Genomic DNA, 19,943 nt, shown 5'->3' with positions numbered 1-19,943 from the left:
GTGTCTAGAACGATAGACAGACATCCCTGGGCATGATATAAAGATGGAGCCTTGATAAGGATGTTGTCGGGGGAAAAGGAGGAGCACTAGACCTCCGATCTGAAAAATGGCCATTAAGGCTGCCATGATATTCGAGAAAACCCTGGGAGCAGTTGCAACCCTGAACAGCAGGGCGACGAACTGACAATGGTCCTGCCGCACCGCAAAACGCAGGAATCTCTGATGCCCTGGAAAGATAGGGACATGGAGGTAGGCGTCCTGGATGTCTATGGAGCACAAGAACTCCTGCGACTCCGGGGTAGCAATTACTGAACGAAGGGACTCCATCCTGAAATGGCACAGGCGGACCTTTTTGTTCACTAACTTTATATCCAGGATGGGTCGAACAGCGCAGTCCTTCTTTGGCACAACAAAAAGATTAGAATAAAACATTGTGAAACATTCCTGGTCTGGGATGGGAACGATGACACCTGAACTATGACGGAGGCAATGGATGCAAAGAACCCAGGAACCAGAGAAGCATCGAGATTGGAAGAATCGTTCTCGGGGCCGCAAAACAAAATCTATTTTGCATTCTGAGGACACGGCTTCCCTGACCCATGCGTCCTCTATCGAGGAGAGCCAGACTTCTCTGAAGAAACAGAGACAGACTCCCAGCCTGGGAGATTCCTTGGAATATGGAGAGGAGTCAGGCAGAGGAAGATCTGCCAGGTCTAGACCTGGTGGTTCTACCCTGTGTGTTATGGGGACATCAGGAGGGGGTGGGTTTAAAGGAAGCCTGTGGCTTCTCTTGGAAGGAAAAAAAACCTCAGACGCAGAGAAACGGAGAAAGGGCCAAAAGGACCGAAACCTACGCTTCAGAGGAAGCCAGCGAGTTTTGAACTGAGGAAGTAGGGAGCTCATCCCTCTGGTGGCCTCCTTAATTATTTGGTTTAACTTGGAGCTAAATAGATGGGAACCCTGGAAACCCTGGATAAGTCCGCCTGCCACACCTTAAAGGGAATCTTTCACCCAATTTTTGTGATAGGATGTAAAACTTTCATTAAATATAGTGTCACATAAGCATTATAGCATTACTTTTGATACCCCTTGACTCTCCACCTTTGATAACTAAATACCGTTTTTATCTCTCCTGCGGTGTATGTAAATCTCCTCGGTCCGGTCCGATGGGCGGGCAGGGCTTATTCTCCTTCTCTCCCCCCCTCCTGGCTTGCTCTATGCATTTCTTTCTGGTCATTCCTGCGTTCACGTAGAGTTGCTGCGCGTGGGCATTGAAACGGCCTCTTGCGCGTGTGTGCAGTGTACTGTGGGCAAAGCATAAAATCAGTATTGCGTATGCTCCGGCATTTTTCATTAAGTTCTATGCCCCGGAAGTATTGCAATGCAAATTTGGCCCAGAGGTTTGCCAATTCCACCGGACAGGCTCCAGCAAGAATGCCCTGACGGAGTTGCTTAGTCCATGCACCTATGGACTGACACCCAGGTGGAGGCAAAGACAGATTTAGGAAAAGACCATGATCCCGTCATTGGAGTCCTTGAGGGATGCTCCATTTGTGAGCGGGAGAACAGTGTTAGTGAATAGTTTGAAATCTAGAGGGTCCACAGTTGGAGGATAGGTCCAATTCACCGTGAGCTTAGGGGCAAAAGGGATACAGGATGATGATGCACTTTCCTCTTTGGAAGAGTCTGGTTGGGTTTTCCTGTTCTCTGGGAAGTACAGTGGGGCAAAAAAGTATTTAGTCAGTCAGCAATAGTGCAAGTTCCACCACTTAAAAAGATGAGAGGCGTCTGTAATTTACATCATAGGTAGACCTCAACTATTGGAGACAAACTGAGAAAAAAAAATCCAGAAAATCACATTGTCTGTTTTTTTATCATTTTTTTTTCCTTTTATGGTGGAAAATAAGTATTTGGTCAGAAACAAACAATCAAGATTTCTGGCTCTCACAGACTTGTAACTTCTTCTTTAAGAGTCTCCTCTTTCCTCCACTCATTACCTGTAGTAATGGCACCTGTTTAAACTTGTTATCAGTATAAAAAGACACCTGTGCACACCCTCAAACAGTCTGACTCCAAACTCCACTATGGTGAAGACCAAAGAGCTGTCAAAGGACACCAGAAACAAAATTGTAGCCCTGCACCAGGCTGGGAAGACTGAATCTGCAATAGCCAACCAGCTTGGAGTGAAGAAATCAACAGTGGGAGCAATAATTAGAAAATGGAAGACATACAAGACCATTGATAATCTCCCTCGATCTGGGGCTCCACGCAAAATCCCACCCCGTGGGGTCAGAATGATCACAAGAACGGTGAGCAAAAATCCCAGAACCACGCGGGGGGACCTAGTGAATGAACTGCAGAGAGCTGGGACCAATGTAACAAGGCCTACCATAAGTAACACACTACGCCACCATGGACTCAGATCCTGCAGTGCCAGACGTGTCCCACTGCTTAAGCCAGTACATGTCCGGGCCCATCTGAAGTTTGCTAGAGAGCATTTGGATGGTCCAGAGGAGTTTTGGGAGAATGTCCTATGGTCTGATGAAACCAAACTGGAACTGTTTGGTAGAAACACAACTTGTCATGTTTGGAGGAAAAAGAATACTGAGTTGCATCCATCAAACACCATACCTACTGTAAAGCATGGTGGTGGAAACATCATGCTTTGGGGCTGTTTCTCTGCAAAGGGGCCAGGACGACTGATCCGGGTACATGAAAGAATGAATGGGGCCATGTATCGTGAGATTTTGAGTGCAAACCTCCTTCCATCAGCAAGGGCATTGAAGATGAAACGTGGCTGGGTCTTTCAACATGACAATGATCCAAAGCACACCGCCAGGGCAACGAAGGAGGGGCTTCATAAGAAGCATTTCAAGGTCCTGGAGTGGCCTAGCCAGTCTCCAGATTTCAACCCTATAGAAAACCTTTGGAGGGAGTTGAAAGTCCGTGTTGCCAAGTGAAAAGCCAAAAACATCACTGCTCTAGAGGAGATCTGCATGGAGGAATGGGCCAACATACCAACAACAGTGTGTGGCAACCTTGTGAAGACTTACAGAAAACGTTTGACCTCTGTCATTGCCAACAAAGTATATATTACAAAGTATTGAGATGAAATTTTGTTTCTGACCAAATACTTATTTTCCACCATAATATGCAAAAAAAAAAGTTAAAAAAACAGACAATGTGATTTTCTGGATTTTTTTTCTCAGTTTGTCTCTCATAGTTGAGGTCTACCTATGATGTAAATTACAGACACCTCTCATCTTTTTAAGGGGTGGAACTTGCACTATTGCTGACTGACTAAATACTTTTTTGCCCCACTGTACCTCCTCCAATTCTTTGTGTGTAGCAAAGACCTTGGGAGCTTGTCTAACAGTTAAAACGAAACCGCCTGTTCTGAGGGTTCCATAGCGGCATCCGTAATGTTAAAGGTCTGATTGACCAAAACAATGAGGTTCAGGACCATGTCTCTCATATTAGAGGCCTGGTCAGAATACAGGTCCGAGTCATCCTCTGATAGTCCGAAATCGCCTCGCTTGACTCTGGGGAGGAGGACGGGGAAGAAGCAGTCCGCCAGGAAAGAGACAGAGCGGTAAGGGGACCTAGAACGACGCGCCAGTCTGCATCTCCTACGGCCCATATTGGTAGACACACCCGGTGAGTTCTGCGATCCGCTGGCAAGAGCGGAGAAAGGAAGGGGTAACCATATTAAAAGCGGACACCAGGGCCTATGAAACCTTGGTGGGGTCCGCCACAGATTGGGACAGAGGTAGCCCACACTGGGATGGGGTGCCGCTCTTTCCTGGGGCAGTAGGGGTAGCAGGCACGGAGGGAAGGGGGGTTGGCTGATGCAGTCTTGACAGAAGGCAGAGGACTGGCCTGAAGGGAGCTTGCAATTACACGAAGAGCAGACAAAGTGCCTGACAAAAGCAGAAGAAGAGGGAGCAGGAGAGCAAGAGCGCTCTTCTTTTGGATTAGGCATGATAAGAAGCCTAATCCAAAGGCCTAATCTGGCTAATGCCAGAAAGTTAGGGACAGAAAGATATATGCTGAGGAGAGTCAGTCTGCAGAGCAGAGCTACTCACAAGAAGATGCAGGTCCTGTCTGGTTCCAGGCTGTAGATGGAGCTCCAAGACAGTTGCAGGAGTAAATGCAGAACTTCCTGCAGAGAAAAGCCACCTTCTGGGGTCCGATGCAGGCAAATGGTGACCGCAGGGAGGAAGATGAGGGTCCGCAGTGAAAAATGCGGGAAGATTCCACTCCACTGGAGGAAAGGGAGACATTTGCTGAAGAACTTGAATGAGGAGGATGAGGAAAAGGGGCGGAGCTGTCAGAGTTCCGAGAAGGGGCGGAGATAACCGTGGGAGCCCCAAGAAGGGGGCAGAGCTATTAAGATGCGTGTCTACAACAGGCAGGGAAAAAGCCAGCCTGAGGATGCTGGGGAGAGGGGCGGAGCTACCTGCCGATGCTAGGCCATGCTGAAGCCAGGGACTAAAGTGAAAAACACTCACATATAAAGCAGGGGAGGGCGGCGCGAGGCCCCAAAGTTAACGGTACCGTAACCCTGTGCCCATCATCCCTGCTGCGCTGCTTGTCCCCAGTGCCTGCCCTTAATAAAATAAAGGAAAGCTATATCTTCCTTTATCTTCATTCTTTCTTCATCTTTACCTTCTCCTCAACACCTCTGGACAGGAACCCGAGAGGGAGAGAAAAAGAAATGTACCTCTCCATAGAAGACCATGATAGACGTCCAAGCCTCTTAGATTGAGGGACGTCCATGTCTCCTGAAGCAGACAGGCTCTGGTTGGAGAGTGAGTAGGAGACAGGGGCCAGAACTAAAGTTAGGGGTCACCTAAACACTTATGTGTTAGGGGTTGCAGTCCTGCTGATTAGACATAAGAGGATACGGGGTAGCAGTACACGCTGTAATCAGTCTCTAGGTGGGAGTACATTTGTGACTGTTCACACTGTATCCTTCCAGAGGCAAGGAGAAGATCCATCTGAAAAGGACGTTACTGGAAAACGCTGGAAACAGACAAATATGGGTCTAGTGAAAGACCCGTGTCCACCTCCTACTGACACTAAGCTAAAACGGATTAACCTAGTGTCAGTCGGTGGGGTGTACACTGCAGAGAAGAAGCTAACTTTTTTGTGCATACTGTCAGCCTGCTAGTGGCAGCAGCAAACACCCATGGTTTCCCGTGTCCCCAATGAAGCGATAGAGAAAACATCCTTTCTGAATCTTTGAAAAAGTTTCATTAAGGCTATGTGCACATGTCAGGATTTCTTGCAGAAATTTCCTGAACAAAACCGGACATTTTCTGCAACAAATCCGCAAGTGTTTTTTCGCGTTTTTTGCTGCGGATTGCAATAATATAGTGGGAAATCTGCAAAAAAAATCTGCAAAATTAATGAACATGCTGCGTTTACCGTGATGCAGTTTTTCACGGAAAAAAACGCAACATATGCACAAAAATTGCGGAATGCATTATAAATGATGGGATGCATATGAATGCGTTTTTAAGCGCTTTTATAAATCGAAAAAACGCGAAAAATCCTGAACGTGTGCACACAGCCTAAAAGTATCGCTATTGTTACCATGCTCATTCTGTACTGATAGCCAACGGCTTGGATGTGTAAATACTTACAGTAGAATCTATCTGGTTGTATCTTGCAATATCTTTGTGCAGCGTTCTCAGCATAATCATGGCAACCATTCCAGACAAGAAGAGAACAATCACTAAAGAATTCATTATACTAAAGAGAGAAAAAGGAAACCAGTTAGTAAGACAGTGATTTGTGCAACATCATAACATGGAGTGTTCCTTTAGACCACATATATCAAACTCTGGCCCTCGGGTCATATCTGTCTCACGACGCCGGGCGGGTCCTAGAGTATGTTTGGTCTCCACTCGGCATCAAACTTTTGACTATATCGACTTGGTCCAAGCTTTGAAATTTGGCCCTCTCTCTATTTGAGTTTGACATCCCTGCTTCAGACCAAAACACACCACCAGTCAGAAAACAAATCTTTAAATGGTGAAAATCCTCAGTGTCAAGTACCTACATTTAATTACTAGGAAGTCGAGAAAAAAGGTACACTGTAATCCAGGTGTGGGAAAAGTCTTTTTTCCGGACCCTGGGCAGATTTTCATGAACCACAGTGCTTGCGCCAATGGCCAGCAAGACGCCAGCCCCTTATTTGCTCCTGACACAGCTTGCACACAAACGCAGCATTCACTACGGCACGTGCAATGAGGCTTGCGTGTGCCATTATCGATGTCCTAGGTGGGTGAAGTCATTGCACTCTGCGCTACAATACCACAGAAGGTTACAACAGCATTGGCAGCCCCTCTATGTGATGTATATCCTGCAGTCTCAGAGTTTCCCATGTTATGTATATGCTACAGCCTCTGTCTCACATGTGATGGAAAAATATAGTTAATTACCGATAACTGTATTTCTCTGAGCCCACGACGGCACCACGGAGAGAGGGGATCCGCCCACCTAGGACAGGAAACCTACAGATAAAAAGGCGGTACCTCTCTCCCGCATCAGTTGTTTACAGAGCATATGAGAGAGAGAGAGAGAGAGAGAGAGAGAGACTAGATTGTGGCCCGATTCTAAAGCATCGGGTATTCTAGAATATGCATGTCCCCGTAGTATATGGACAATGATGATTCCAGAATTCGCGGCAGACTGTGCCCGTCGCTGATTGGTCGAGGCAACCTTTATGACATCATCGTCGCCATGGCAACCATTATGACATCTACGTCGATACTGTGCCCGTCGCTGAATCAGAAACGTGGGATTTCTACGTCCTTTATGACATCATCGTCGCTGTGCCCGTTGCTGATTGGTCGAGGCCACCAGGCCTCGACCAATCAGACGCGGGGTGTCTACGTCCTTTATGACATCATCGTCGCGGGCGGCCTCGACCAATCAGACGCGGGTTTTCCAGGACAGACAGACGGAAAAACCCTTAGACAATTATCTATAGAGAGAGAGAGAGAGAGCGAGAGCGAGAGCGAGAGCGAGAGCTATATATATAGAGAGATAGACGATATATATAGATATATATATATATATATATATATATATAGATATATATATATATATATATATATATCTATATATATAGAGAGAGAGAGAGAGAGAGAGAGAGAGAGAGAGAGATGCCGCATGACTATTTTCATAAGAACTAGCATAATTTTAACTAGTGTACACACCCACACGTGAAGGGTGGGAATGTACAGGTGCAGTCATGGGCTCAGAGAAATACAGTTATCGATAAGTAACTATTTTTCTATGTCCCTCATGATGGCACCATGGAGAGATTTGCAGAGATTGTACATTAGGGAGGGATCACAGCTTCCAGAACCGTACTCCCAAAGGTAAGGTCTGAAGAGGCTAGATTCAGCCGATAGTGATTAAAGAACGTAGAGGGGGGAAGATCGCGTAGCAACTCTACATGTCTTTCTGCCCAGGAGGCTGCCACCTCTCTTGATGAATGGGCTCTTAATTTTTCTCTGGGATAGCCGCTTCATGCGAGGAGTATGCCAGGGAGATGGCGACCCTTGTCCATCTTGCCAGCGTGCCCTTAGAAGCTTTTTCGCCCCGGAGGACTCTGAAAGCACACAAAGGGAGACCTATGCTTCCTACACTCCCGTGTGGCCGCTAGGTACTGGATTAGGCATTTCCCCACGTCTAGTGTGTGTAAGACTTTCTCTTCATTATCTTTGAGATTGGGACAAAAAGCAGAGAGGGACATCTCCTGAGATCTTGAGAAACAGTGGTGCCACTTTTGGAAGTTAGGCCGGGTCAATCTGGATTATCCCCCGCTTCCCAGCCAGGTCGTAATTGTACAGAGCTCCTTAAGCCAAGACTGTTCCAATCCCTTGTGCAGAAACTCTAATACAGCTGTTATTGGAAACTCCCTCTTCTAACTTGGAACCTGAAGCAGAAAAGAAGTTCCTCCAGGTTTCCCCCATGCAGTTTGGTGGTTCCTATATGGTCTTCTCCACTCCTGGAAACATTCACAATCATTATTATGGTTAATATTCTGAGGAGTTGCACCAGTGAAGTCTGGGTGACCAGACTTTTGACCATTGACACATATTAGGGCTCAGAGTACTGGCCCCCGACCACCTGCACCATATTTCCACAAGTAGGGAGAAGCGACGCGTGCCTGTTCAGACTGGATCACCCAGTCATGCACCGCAGCGTCTGCTTGCGCCATAGGGGCGCGCTCACACCGCGCGTGCGCACTAGCCTTCGTTCCAGGACTGTGGGAAGATCAAACCAATAACAGTTAGTACATGGATAATAGCAGAGCATTGGGATGTTCACACATTACTCATCAAGGAGATCACATCTATTCCGAATCCTTAGATGTCTAAACCCTAAGCAAGGGTTGGATATTATTGAAACTAAAAAATACACCATCCAGCAGCTAATATTTCCTGACATTACCAGAGTTGGGCTTCTCATTAGAAGCGCTGAAATTGAAACGTGGACCATCACTCCTATTTTACCGATATTACACATATACATATCCTAAAAGGCAATCTTGTCAGTGATATTTATACACCCAGACAGCCATGGAGGGAGTAACCATACTCTATGGCAAAAAGCAGGTTTCTTCCCACCACAGAGGTAGGTTATCTACTGTGAGGCAGTGGAACTATGGGTTCTCAACTATAAGAGTCCTGGATACAGTTTCCTTTATTTTAGGAGCCCTAAGAGCAGCGAGTATGTGAACCTCTGCCACCTGACAGTGCTGCTGATTCGCCACAAGGTACCAAAGGCAGAGATGCCGTCCCTGGTAACCATAATACATAAACATAGTACAATAGACTTATGGGACGAGAATCTGTCTACTGGATGTTGATCAAGGAAGCTAGCCTGATTGCCGTATGTGGAGTCAGGAAGGATTCTTTCCTTCCACTTTGTGGTATTTTCTGCTCCCAGGACAGTGGTATGTCCTTTTATAGGCTGAACCGGAGTGTGACAAATCATCCTGGAAGCTCCCACTTGGATGGACTGTGAGGATTCTTCTTAGGAGCAGCAGCGTTCTTGCTACTGCTCCCCACGCACCATAGAAACCTACTGATTCCAGTGGTGGCGCTTCGGGAGACCATGCCAGCCGAGGCAGGGAACCCCCGCTGCCTGAACCGGTCTGACTGGCCCCGGAATTCCAACGACGATCTGAGGTGAGACTTGCTGCAGGTTCCCCCATCAAGGACAGGAAACCAAACTGATGCGGGAGAGAGGTACCACCTTTTTATCTGTAGGTTTCCCATCCTTGGTGGGCGGATCCCCTCTCTCTGTGGTGCCGTCATGGGGGACAGAGGAATACAGTAGCCTGTCTCCCCTATGGGATTTTTATAGAGCAGTCAGTGCCTCCTATGTAATATATTCACTGCAAACCCCTACCCCACTGTTTGAGGTCTAGAAATGTTACAAGAATAAGCCGGATTACGTACCGGTAATGCTCTTTTAATGAGTCCACGACAGCACCCCACATGAGAGAGAGGGATCCGCCCATAGGAACAGGAAACCTACAGAATAAAAGGAGGCGGTCCCCTCTCCTCCTCAGTTTAGTTACAGAGTATAAAAAGGGAACCGCAAAAGTGTTAGTATTCATTCTTATTCAGTCACATAAATTTCTTAACTCTATACAACCATTATTTGTGACCTTAAAGGAAAGAGCTGTGCATAATTTAGGGAGGGTAATACATGGGTGCTGTCGTGGACTCATTAAAAGAGCATTACCGGTACGTAATCCGGCTTTTTACCCTTCGCCACGACAGCACCCCACATGAGAGATTTTCAGAGAGTCATTATTTGGGTGGGATTACTGTATTAAGAACAGCTCTACCAAAGGTCAGATCAGAAGACGTGGACAGATCAAGTCTATAATGGTTGTAGAAGGTAGAAGGTGTAGACCAAGTTGCAGCCTTACATATTAAATGGATCGGTACATCTGCTTGTTCCGCCCAGGAGGAAGCCATGGCTCGTGTTGAGTGCGCTTTTATACCCACTGGAGGAATCTCGCCTTTTGACGTATAGGCCAAGCAGATAGCATCTCTGATCCACCGAGATATGGTAGCTCTCGTGACCCCATGTCCTTTCTTGTGGCCCTGAAAGGAGATAAACAGAGCCCTACTCTCCCTCCATGTCGGACACCTTTCTATATAAGTCAGGATGGCTCTTCTGACATCTAAGGTGTGGAACTTATGATGTTCTGGAGTTACAGGTGAATCAAAAAAGGAAGGGAGAAATATTTCTTGTGACCTGTGGTAGGTGGACGCTACCTTAGGGAGGTATGAGGGGTCTGGTTTCAGGACTATCCGATCATGAAATATCAGTAAGAAAGGTGGGTCTACTGATAGGGCCTGGATGTCACTAACCCGTCTAGCTGAGGTTAGGGCTACTAGTAAGGCTACTTTATATGTTAGGATTTTTAAAGGTATTGAATCTAATGGTTCAAATGGAGAGCTTGTTAAGGCCTCTAATACTAGATTTAAATCCCACGGAGGTAGACGGGGAATATGGACCGGTTTACTACGTTCACAAGATTTTATGAATCTGGAGATCCACCTATTAGCTGCTATATTGCATCCATATAGGGTTCCTAATGCCGAGACCTGAACTCTTAAGGTATTTACAGATAGTCCTAACTCTCGGCCTTTTTGCAAGAACTCTAGGATAGGTGTGAGTGGAACTTGCTTAGTGAACGGTACCGTGTAGAAGTCTAAAAATTTATTCCATACCCTACTATATATTAGGGTGGTAGATCTTTTCCTGCTCAATAAGAGGGTGTTTACTAGTTCTGTTGAGAACCCTCTGGAACTTAATAGTTGCCTCTCAAATTCCACGCCGTCAAGTGAAGACTTTTCACTTGCGGGTGGAAAAAGGGGCCTTGGTACAGCAGCTCCTTGTCTGATGGGAGAATCCAAGGATCGCATAGGCACATGGTCTGGAGACAAGAGAACCATGGTCTTTTCGGCCAGAATGGTGCAATGAGGATTACTCTTGCCTGTTCCCTCCTGATCTTTCTGATCACTAGAGGAATCAGAGACATTGGAGGAAAGGCATATGCCAGTCTGAACCGCCAAGGATGGTGGAGAGAGTCCAACATATCTGGGTGATCCCTGGTGTTCAGGGAAGCGAACCTTTGTACTTGCCGGTTGTCTCTTGTGGCAAATAGGTCGATTTGTGGTATCCCCCATGCTTCTGTTATCCTTCTGAATATGGATTTGTTTAAGGTCCATTCTCCTTGACGCAACTCGTTTCTGCTGAGGTAGTCTGCCCTGATGTTCTCTACACCTTTGATGTGCAGGGCTGTTAAGGATGTTAGATGAGCCTCTGCCAGCTGAAAGATGTTTGCAGCTATGGTCATCAGACATCCTGACTTTGTACCACCCTGACGGTTCAAGTATGCCACTGCGGTGGAATTGTCTGAGTAAATTCTTACATTTGTTCCATGAATCTGCGGAAGAAAATGATATAAGGCACATTCTATTGCTTTTAACTCCTTCCAGTTGGAGGAACATATTAATTCTGTCTGATCCCAAGTATTTTGGGCCAGATTGTCTTCCATATGTGCTCCCCACCCAATAGGGCTGGCGTCGGTGGTAATTATTTTAGACGGGTCTATTATCCATGGCACACCCCGTGATAGGTGGTCCATGTCTAGCCACCAGGATAGCGATTCTAAGACATTACTGGAAAGAGTTATTCTACTTTCTAGATAACAGTCTTTCCCCTGAGCCGACAATACTTCGTACTGCAATTGACGGGTATGGAATTGTGCCCAAGGTACAGCAGGGATACATGATGATAATGACCCCAGTAAGGACATGGCCTTTCTTAGTGTCATGTAGGGTTTGCGTATTGCGTCTGATACCTTTGATTGTATAGTCAACCTCTTTGACTGAGGAAGAAAGCATTTCTGACTTACGGAGTCTAGCTGGATTCCTAGAAATGTCTGAACGGTTTCTGGATTCAGCCGAGATTTTTCGAAGTTGACGATCCAACCTAACTCCTGTAGGGACGAGATCGTATTAGATAAACGAGTTTTACATTGAAGTGCAGAGCTTCCTACCACTAGAAAGTCATCTAGGTAGGGTATTATCAAGGTATCTCGTTGGCGTAGATGAGCCATCACTTCTAGTATCACCTTAGTGAAGACGCGGGGAGCCATAGAAAGCCCAAATGGCATTGCAACATACTGAAAGTGACGAACCTTTCCCTCCAGGGTGACTGCTACCCTTAGGTACTGCTGATGTTCGGCATGTATAGGAAGATGGTAATAGGCGTCCTTTAAGTCTATTCCGGCCATGACACACCTAGGGAATAAGAGTTTTATGGTAGAACTAATGGATTCCATTTTGAAGGTATGATTACGCAGGAAAGAATTTAATTTTTTAAGATTTATGATGGTTCTAAATGAACCATCTGGTTTATTAATCAGGAATAAAGGGGAGTAGAACCCTTTCCCTTTTTGATCCTGGGGAACTTCTATCAGGACTTTTTTAGATAGAAGAGATAGGATCTCTATTTCTAGAGCCCTCTGTTGGTCCTGACCTTTTGGAGATGTTATTATGAAGGAATCCCAAGGGATTCGATCAAATTCTAATTTAAGGCCGTATTGCACAATGTCCAGAATCCACTGGCTGGATGTTATCTGTTCCCATTGGGGAAGAAAAAATTTTAATCTGCCGCCTACTTCCTGGTTAGCGGTATTTACGTCTCGGATTATGGGACCCGCTAAAAAAGGCACCTTTTTGCTTTGGGTCCTTCGACTCCCATCGCTCTCTTTGTTCAAGCGGCTTGTTCCTAGTAAAGGGGCGTCTCCTGAAGGCTCTCCTGTAGGATGGGAGATATTGGTTAGGGAAGCCTTTCTTCCTTTCACCTGCTTTATTCAGGAGTTCATCCAGCGTCTTCCCAAAAAGGAACTCACCCTGACAGGGAATCGCACAAAGTTTCGCTTTAGCTTGTGCGTCCCCCTTCCAATTCTTTAGCCAGAGTGCACGCCGGGCTGTGTTGACTAGGCCGGCTGACCTGGCTGCAAGACGTAGCGAGTCCACTGAGGCATCAGCTAGGAATGCTACTGCTTCTTTAATTTGAGGCAATTTCAGCAGGATAGATTCCCTCGAAGTTTTGCCTCTAATCTGTTCCTCCAATTGCTCCGTCCATACTAGTAGAGATCTTGCAGTACAGGTACTAGATATGGCGGGCCTGAACGCCCCCGTATTGACTTCCCATGACCTCTTTAGTAAAGCTTCTGCTTTACGGTCCAGCGGGTCTGTCAGGACCCCTGAATCCTCCACTGGTAGGACCGACTGTTTGGTTGTGGAGGCTACCGCAGCATCAACTTTCGGCACCTTTGACCAGGTGTTTAGGTCTTCATCGCTGAAGGGATAGCGCCTTTTAGAGGATGATGGTAAAAACCCTCTATTCTGCTTGTCCCACTCCTTTTTAACAATAACTTTGATGGTTTGTATGACGGGGAAGGACCTACGTTTCCTCTGTCCTAACCCCGCAAACATTATGTCCTGTGCTGATTTCTTTTCTTTCCCATCTGGGCACCCCATCGTGCTCCTGACAGATTTTATTAAATTGTCCACATTACTGTTGGGAAGACAAAGTCCCCCTTCAGTCTCGGATGAGCTTGGCTGAGATCCCTCTTCGTCTGAAGAAATACATACACCCTCTGACTCCGAACTAACCGGAGACCAGGACCTGCTAGGCTGACGGGTACTGGCGCTACTTGTCTGCGCCAAACCCTGCATCTCTTCTCGGATAATAGCTCTGACATCTGAGGGAGTCATGATATTTTCCTGCCGTAGAGTTTGCATGATACACTCTGCACACAGTTTTTTGGCATAATCATCCGGGAGGGGCTGCGTACATAAAGCACACTCTTTATGCTTAGATTTGTGTGTCCTTTTCTTAGTCTAGAGGAAGGATACAGGAGGAACATATATCAGCATATAGGAAGAGACTCTTTCAAAAACTCACCCAGTGAAGCTGACAGGTACCGGTTCTGGAGGCGGAATTCGTTTGGTGGTAGAACTCTTCTCTGGAGGTCGGCCACCACTCTTTGTGCTGCTCCTCGTGCTTCTCTCCCTGCTGGGAGAGCGCTGTTGCACTGCGGGCAGGTGCGCTTCGTCGGCCGGTGAAGCCATTTCACACACACCGGCCCGACGCTAGCGCTGCATTTTTAAAACTGCCGCCCATTCTCCTGCCTCCCCGGACCAACCCGGAAGTGCTCCCGCGACTTCCGGGTTAGACGCGCCGCTCTCACTCACCATGCGGCAGCCGGAGGCTATTAAGCCGGCCGCTGCAGCGCGCGCGTCCTCACAGTGCCGGCCGGACCTACGGTGACCGGACCCGGACCGTGGATGTTTGGCCAGACGAGGGGGGAGGCTGCAAGCAGGGGCTCCCCCGCCGCTGCTTCTGGTACCGCAGCCCCTGCCGTTCCCACAGAAACCGGCGCAGGCGGGTGCATGGCCCAGGGATCCTCTTCATCTGTAGGTAAGCCGGGTCCCTGTAGGAACAGGAAACCTAAACTGAGGAGGAGAGGGGACCGCCTCCTTTTATTCTGTAGGTTTCCTGTTCCTATGGGCGGATCCCTCTCTCTCATGTGGGGTGCTGTCGTGGCGAAGGGTAAAAGAGATGACTTTCATTGTCTGGAGACCTGCAGGGTAATACATCTGGGTGCAGAAATTACTGCTGCTAGCTCTTTTCAAAAGTCAACGCAGAATCCATTGCGCTCCAGAACAACACAAATCTGAAAAACCAGTTGCAAGCAGCAAAATCATCAATACCACCTAACATCGTTGCACCATAGTGTAGCTATTGCAGTTATATTATGGGTGAATTAATTAAAATGTTTGATCAAATATAGCAGCATAAATTTCAAGTTGATAATTTTATATGGTGACGGTACAAGTACCCAAATGGCACCAGGCAGATAATAAAAAGGTGTCTCCCCACCACTTTTGTAATCAATAGATTATGTAAAATTAAGATGTTCCACAATTGGATGTGTTTTAGATTTAAAAAAAAAAGTTTCAAAGTCGAAATAAACAAATAAAGACGTCCCAGCTGTCTCCTATGTAACAAGCTGAGTCTGATCATGTAGAGGTGCTGCAGCTGATGGCTGTGCACACAGCTTCTGCCAAGGGGAGTGAGTCATTCAATACCCTATACTGGTGCCACAGGCAGCGTCTCTTCTAGCTTTTTTTTTTGCATAGGTTTCCTCCTTTTCTGGCTTGTTTGTTCATCAATAGAGCAGGTGCATCTTCCGTTTCATCTGACCTTTGCAATCTATATAAATCAAACCAGTTAAGTAGGAGCTCCACAGACCGACGATGAAAAGGAGCACACAGCAAATCATTCCTGTGAAAGACATCACTGCGCAGCACGAGTGAAAGAGAAGAGTAACATCAATCACTTAGGGCTGCATCGATCGACATATCAGGTTTCATTGTAACGGAGAGCTGCATGTTCAGTATAGGTTGTGAGGCACTGACAGGTGTCACTGTGTCCCACAAGAAGCATATGGAGGCCAGGGAGTGAATTGCAGTCACAGTCATAGCGGTGATTGCAAGGCAGAATAGAAGCCAGTGTCAGTCTTCAGTCTTGGGGTAGCTATTTGTCCAAGGCAGAGTTAAGAAAACCCGCCATGGGTTTTTAATTTTGAGAAGGACTACAGGGTGGTAGTGGGATAGTCCATTTCCTTCACCGGCCCCAGGTTTTCCATGTGGCCTACAGCCACAGGTTTGTTTGTAAAAACCCCTGCAGCAGAGGGTTGGGTGTGTCCGTTTTGGTCTCACAAGCAGGCATAGCAGACAGCTTTGCAGAGTTCAACCTGCGTGAAGCAACACAGGGCCAATCAGAGCCAAAAGTCCTGGCACCCTCAGCGTACACGGCGGTGCAGTCGCCCAAGGTAACCGGTCATGGACTGTATTTTTCCCGGCTGCGATCCAGAGGATCCGATTTACTTTCATGTTTTGTGATTACGCGGTTTATTAAAAGAGACTTTACTTTGAACTTTTCCTGGGTCACTGCACAATGTGAATACCACTGCACTACAAGGTGTTAAGGTCGGCCATGGAGAATATAAGTCATTGGTTTGATATGTATAGATGAGCACAAAGGTCTGATGGAAAAGCAGATGTACCTTCTCCTGTGATGAAGCAAACAGGAGTGAAACAAAGAAATTTCAGGTTTCCCACTCCATATATGCCATGTAAGCTATCCATTCTAATAGACATTTTCAGTATTATGAAATATGATCCAGACAGTCATACACAGGTAGATGTCTCTCCAACTAAAGTTATAAGTATCGTTATATTTACTTACCTAAACCACTGAATGTGTGTATGCGGCATGGATTCTAAGATGTAATCCCATCTGGAGGCCCATCTGAGGTCAGGTTGTTCCTGAACAGCAGTAAACATTAAAAGTATTATCAGGGGGAAAAAAATGGTGACCAAAATTAAACTTTATAATGTAGCTGCATACACATAGTGGCGAATTAGGCCCATGAAAACGCAAAAAATACCCTACAGATTGGTGGGGGTCCGCGTCTTGAGCTTCCACCGATTGCACTGATGTGCAGTTCTTAGGAATGAGCATTCTACTACTGCGTTTGGCACATCGCTCGTGAGACAAGTGATTTAAGTAATCTGTGAAGGCCTTCAAAGAGTTGGACAACCACATTTTTTTAAATCACTAATTAGATTGAATTGACTATATCTGTTCTCTGCCATAGAGTAATATTAAAATCATCTTAAAAAAAAAAATAATAATCCACATCAGTGTACATCTAAAATTAAAATGGCTGTATACCCTATATGTGAGCATGCTCTGAGGCCTGTGCAGAGGCCACTGTGCAGGGAGGGCAAGGGTGGGAGTTGCAATCACATTTATAATGCTGGATCATGTGTAAACGGTCACCATCTTTATAATAATGAGGTTATGTTTTTTTGTTACTGGATACTCAACAGTAATTTTTCTGGACATAGACAATTCTGTGCTGTAATATAAAGCAGTATATCAATGAAAATATTATATATATATATATATATATATATATATATATATATATATATATATATATATATATATATATATATATATATATATATATATATACACATACATACATACATATACACACACACACATATATATATATAACATATACACACACACACACAAATACATACATACATACATATAGAGAGAGAGATAGAGAGATAGATAGAGAGAGAGAGATAGAGAGATAGAGAATGAATTGTACTGACCAGAAATTTAACAGAATACGTGTATTGGATTTTAATTTCTCCTCCTTGAGTATTCTTTATTTCCATTGGAGGCCCAGAACAATCAGGTTTGTCAGCATGTGTATGCTTAAAGCTGTCAAAAGAGTAAGGAAATTTAATAAGCAAAAATAATAAAAACATATGCAAAAATACGCATCATAGAACAAAATAATGGATATAAAATTTACTGTAAGATAGCATATACATCTGCAATTTTTCTTTTAAGCCGGTGTTATTAATTAAGCAATACGGCAGTTGTTATAGTATAGTCAAAAAGAAATGAATATTGTGAGGATTTTTTTTTGTCTTTTATTTCTTTTTTCAATTAAAGGACACTGAAAAATCTGCACTAATCAGAGGCTTGAAGCTTGGCATGTAGGAGAAAATCAACAAGAACAGCACTTTGCTTACCTTTTGGGTTCTAGTTTGGCAGCTACTAATCTTGACCCTTGCCCTTCATTCTCTACAACATGGTAATAGATAGTAATGTCCACATGGTTGAATATATAGTATGTATCCCGCGCATTAAATTCTGACTGTGAATAAAATATTTTCATTACAAACAGTATTAACTTCATATGAACAACTTTAACCCCTTCATAACCCCAGCGTTTTGCGTTTTCATTTTTCGCTCCCCTCCTCCACAGAGCCATAACTTATTTATTTTTCCGTCAATATGGCCATGTGAGGGCTTATTTTTTTGCGGGATGAGTTTTCTTTTGAACAACACCATTGGTGTTACCATGTCGTGTACTAGAAAACGTGAAAAAAATTCCCAGTGAGGTGAAATTGCAACAAAACTACAATCCCAGACTTGTTTTTTGTTTGGCTTTTTTACTAGATTCTGGTTTGGTTATTATCCTAAGTCATGTGACAAGGCTCGTTAAAGGGTCGACAATGACATTGACTGTTAGGATTGCTACTTCCAATAGGTGGCACTAGAGTTCTAGTCCTCTTCCTCTCTGAAGAGACAATTTGCATATTTCCCAGAAGAGCATTGCGGCTTTAAGTCTCCTCACCTCGACATGCTTATCATGTCACTCTCCGCAAAGAGAAACTATACTTCTTGGATTACTAGTTTCACTAAATGCCAAAACTGACCTGTTATGATTGTTCAGGTCATCACGAGTTCATAGACACCAAACATGTCTAGGTTCCCTTTTATCTATGTGGTGAAAAAAAATTCCAAACTTTGTAAAAAAAATATATATATATATGCACGCAACCTCCGATCCTCACAAGATCTCCTTCTCTACTCCCCACAATCGCATACAAGATTTCTCTCGCGTATCACCCCTACTCTGGAATTCTCTACCACAACACATCAGACTCTCGCCTACCATCGAAACCTTCAAAAAGAACCTGAAGACCCAGCTCTTCCGACAAGCCTACTGCCTGCAGTAACCACCGATCGACCAAACCGCTGCACGGCCAGCTCTACCCTACCTACTGTATCCTCACCCATCCCTTGTAGATTGTGAGCCCTCGCGGGCAGGGTCCTCTCTCCTCCTGTACCAGTTGTGACTCGTATTGTTCAAGATTATTGTACTTGTTTTATTATGTATACCCCTCCTCACATGTAAAGCGCCATGGAATAAATGGCGCTATAATAATAAATCTATATATATAATTGTCTAAGGGTTTTTCCGTCCGTCCGTCTGTCTGTCTGTCTGTCCTGGAAATCCCGCGTCTCTGATTGGTCGAGACTGCCAGGCCTCGACCAATCAGCGACGGGCAGAGTATCGACGTAGAAATCCCGCGTCTGATTGGTCGAGACTGCCAGGCCTCGACCAATCAGCAACGGGCACAGTATCGACGTAGATGTCATAATGGTTGCCATGGCGACGATGATGTCATAAAGGTTGCCTCGACCAATCAGCAACGGGCACAGTCTGCCGCGAATTCTGGAATCACCATTGTCCATATACTATGTGGACATGCATATTCTAGAATACCCGATGCGTTAGAATCGGGCCACAATCCAGTATGTATTATAAAATATATATATACACATACATATACTAGATTGTGGCCCGATTCGAACGCATCGGGTATTCTAGAATATGCATGTCCCCGTAGTATATGGACAATGATGATTCCAGAATTCGTGGCAGACTGTGCCCGTCGCTGATTGGTTGAGGCAACCTTTATGACATCATCGTCGCCATGGCAACCATTATGACATCTACGTCGATACTGTGCCCGTCGCTGAATCAGAGACGCGGGATTTCTATGTCCTTTATGACCTCATCGTCGCCGTGCCCGTTGCCGATTGGGCGAGGCCTGGCAGCCTCGACCAATCAGAGACGTGGGATTTCCAAGACAGACAGACAGACGGAAAAAACCCTTAGACAATTGGCCTCGACCAATCAGCAACGGGCACGGCGACGATGAGGTGATAAAGGACATAGAAATCCCGCGTCTCTGATTCAGCGACGGGCACAGTATCGACGTAGATGTCATAATGGTTGCCATGGCGACGATGATGTCATAAAGGTTGCCTCAACCAATCAGCGACGGGCACAGTCTGCCGCGAATTCTGGAATCATCATTGTCCATATACTACGGGGACATGCATATTGAAGACACAAAAGAGAATAG

The 19,943-nt window shown here is 45.5% G+C and overlaps 1 protein-coding gene across 1 annotated transcript in view; it reads right to left on the bottom strand.

Annotated features, from left to right (window-relative positions):
* Window positions 1-19,943, bottom strand: part of TM9SF2 (transmembrane 9 superfamily member 2) — a 94,610-nt gene that overhangs the window by 39,117 nt on the left and 35,550 nt on the right. Inside the window, exons 6-9 of the mRNA XM_069757967.1 lie at window positions 17,754-17,878; window positions 17,325-17,436; window positions 16,378-16,457; window positions 5,649-5,757 (exon numbers count right to left, since the gene is read on the bottom strand). Coding sequence (XP_069614068.1) covers window positions 5,649-5,757; window positions 16,378-16,457; window positions 17,325-17,436; window positions 17,754-17,878 — 426 coding nt within the window. The remainder of the gene's footprint in view (window positions 1-5,648; window positions 5,758-16,377; window positions 16,458-17,324; window positions 17,437-17,753; window positions 17,879-19,943) is intronic.

This window comes from Ranitomeya imitator, chromosome 3 (assembly GCF_032444005.1).
Source record: "Ranitomeya imitator isolate aRanImi1 chromosome 3, aRanImi1.pri, whole genome shotgun sequence".
Classification (NCBI taxonomy): domain Eukaryota; kingdom Metazoa; phylum Chordata; class Amphibia; order Anura; family Dendrobatidae; genus Ranitomeya; species Ranitomeya imitator.
This window is presented reverse-complemented; position numbering and strand designations above follow the sequence as displayed.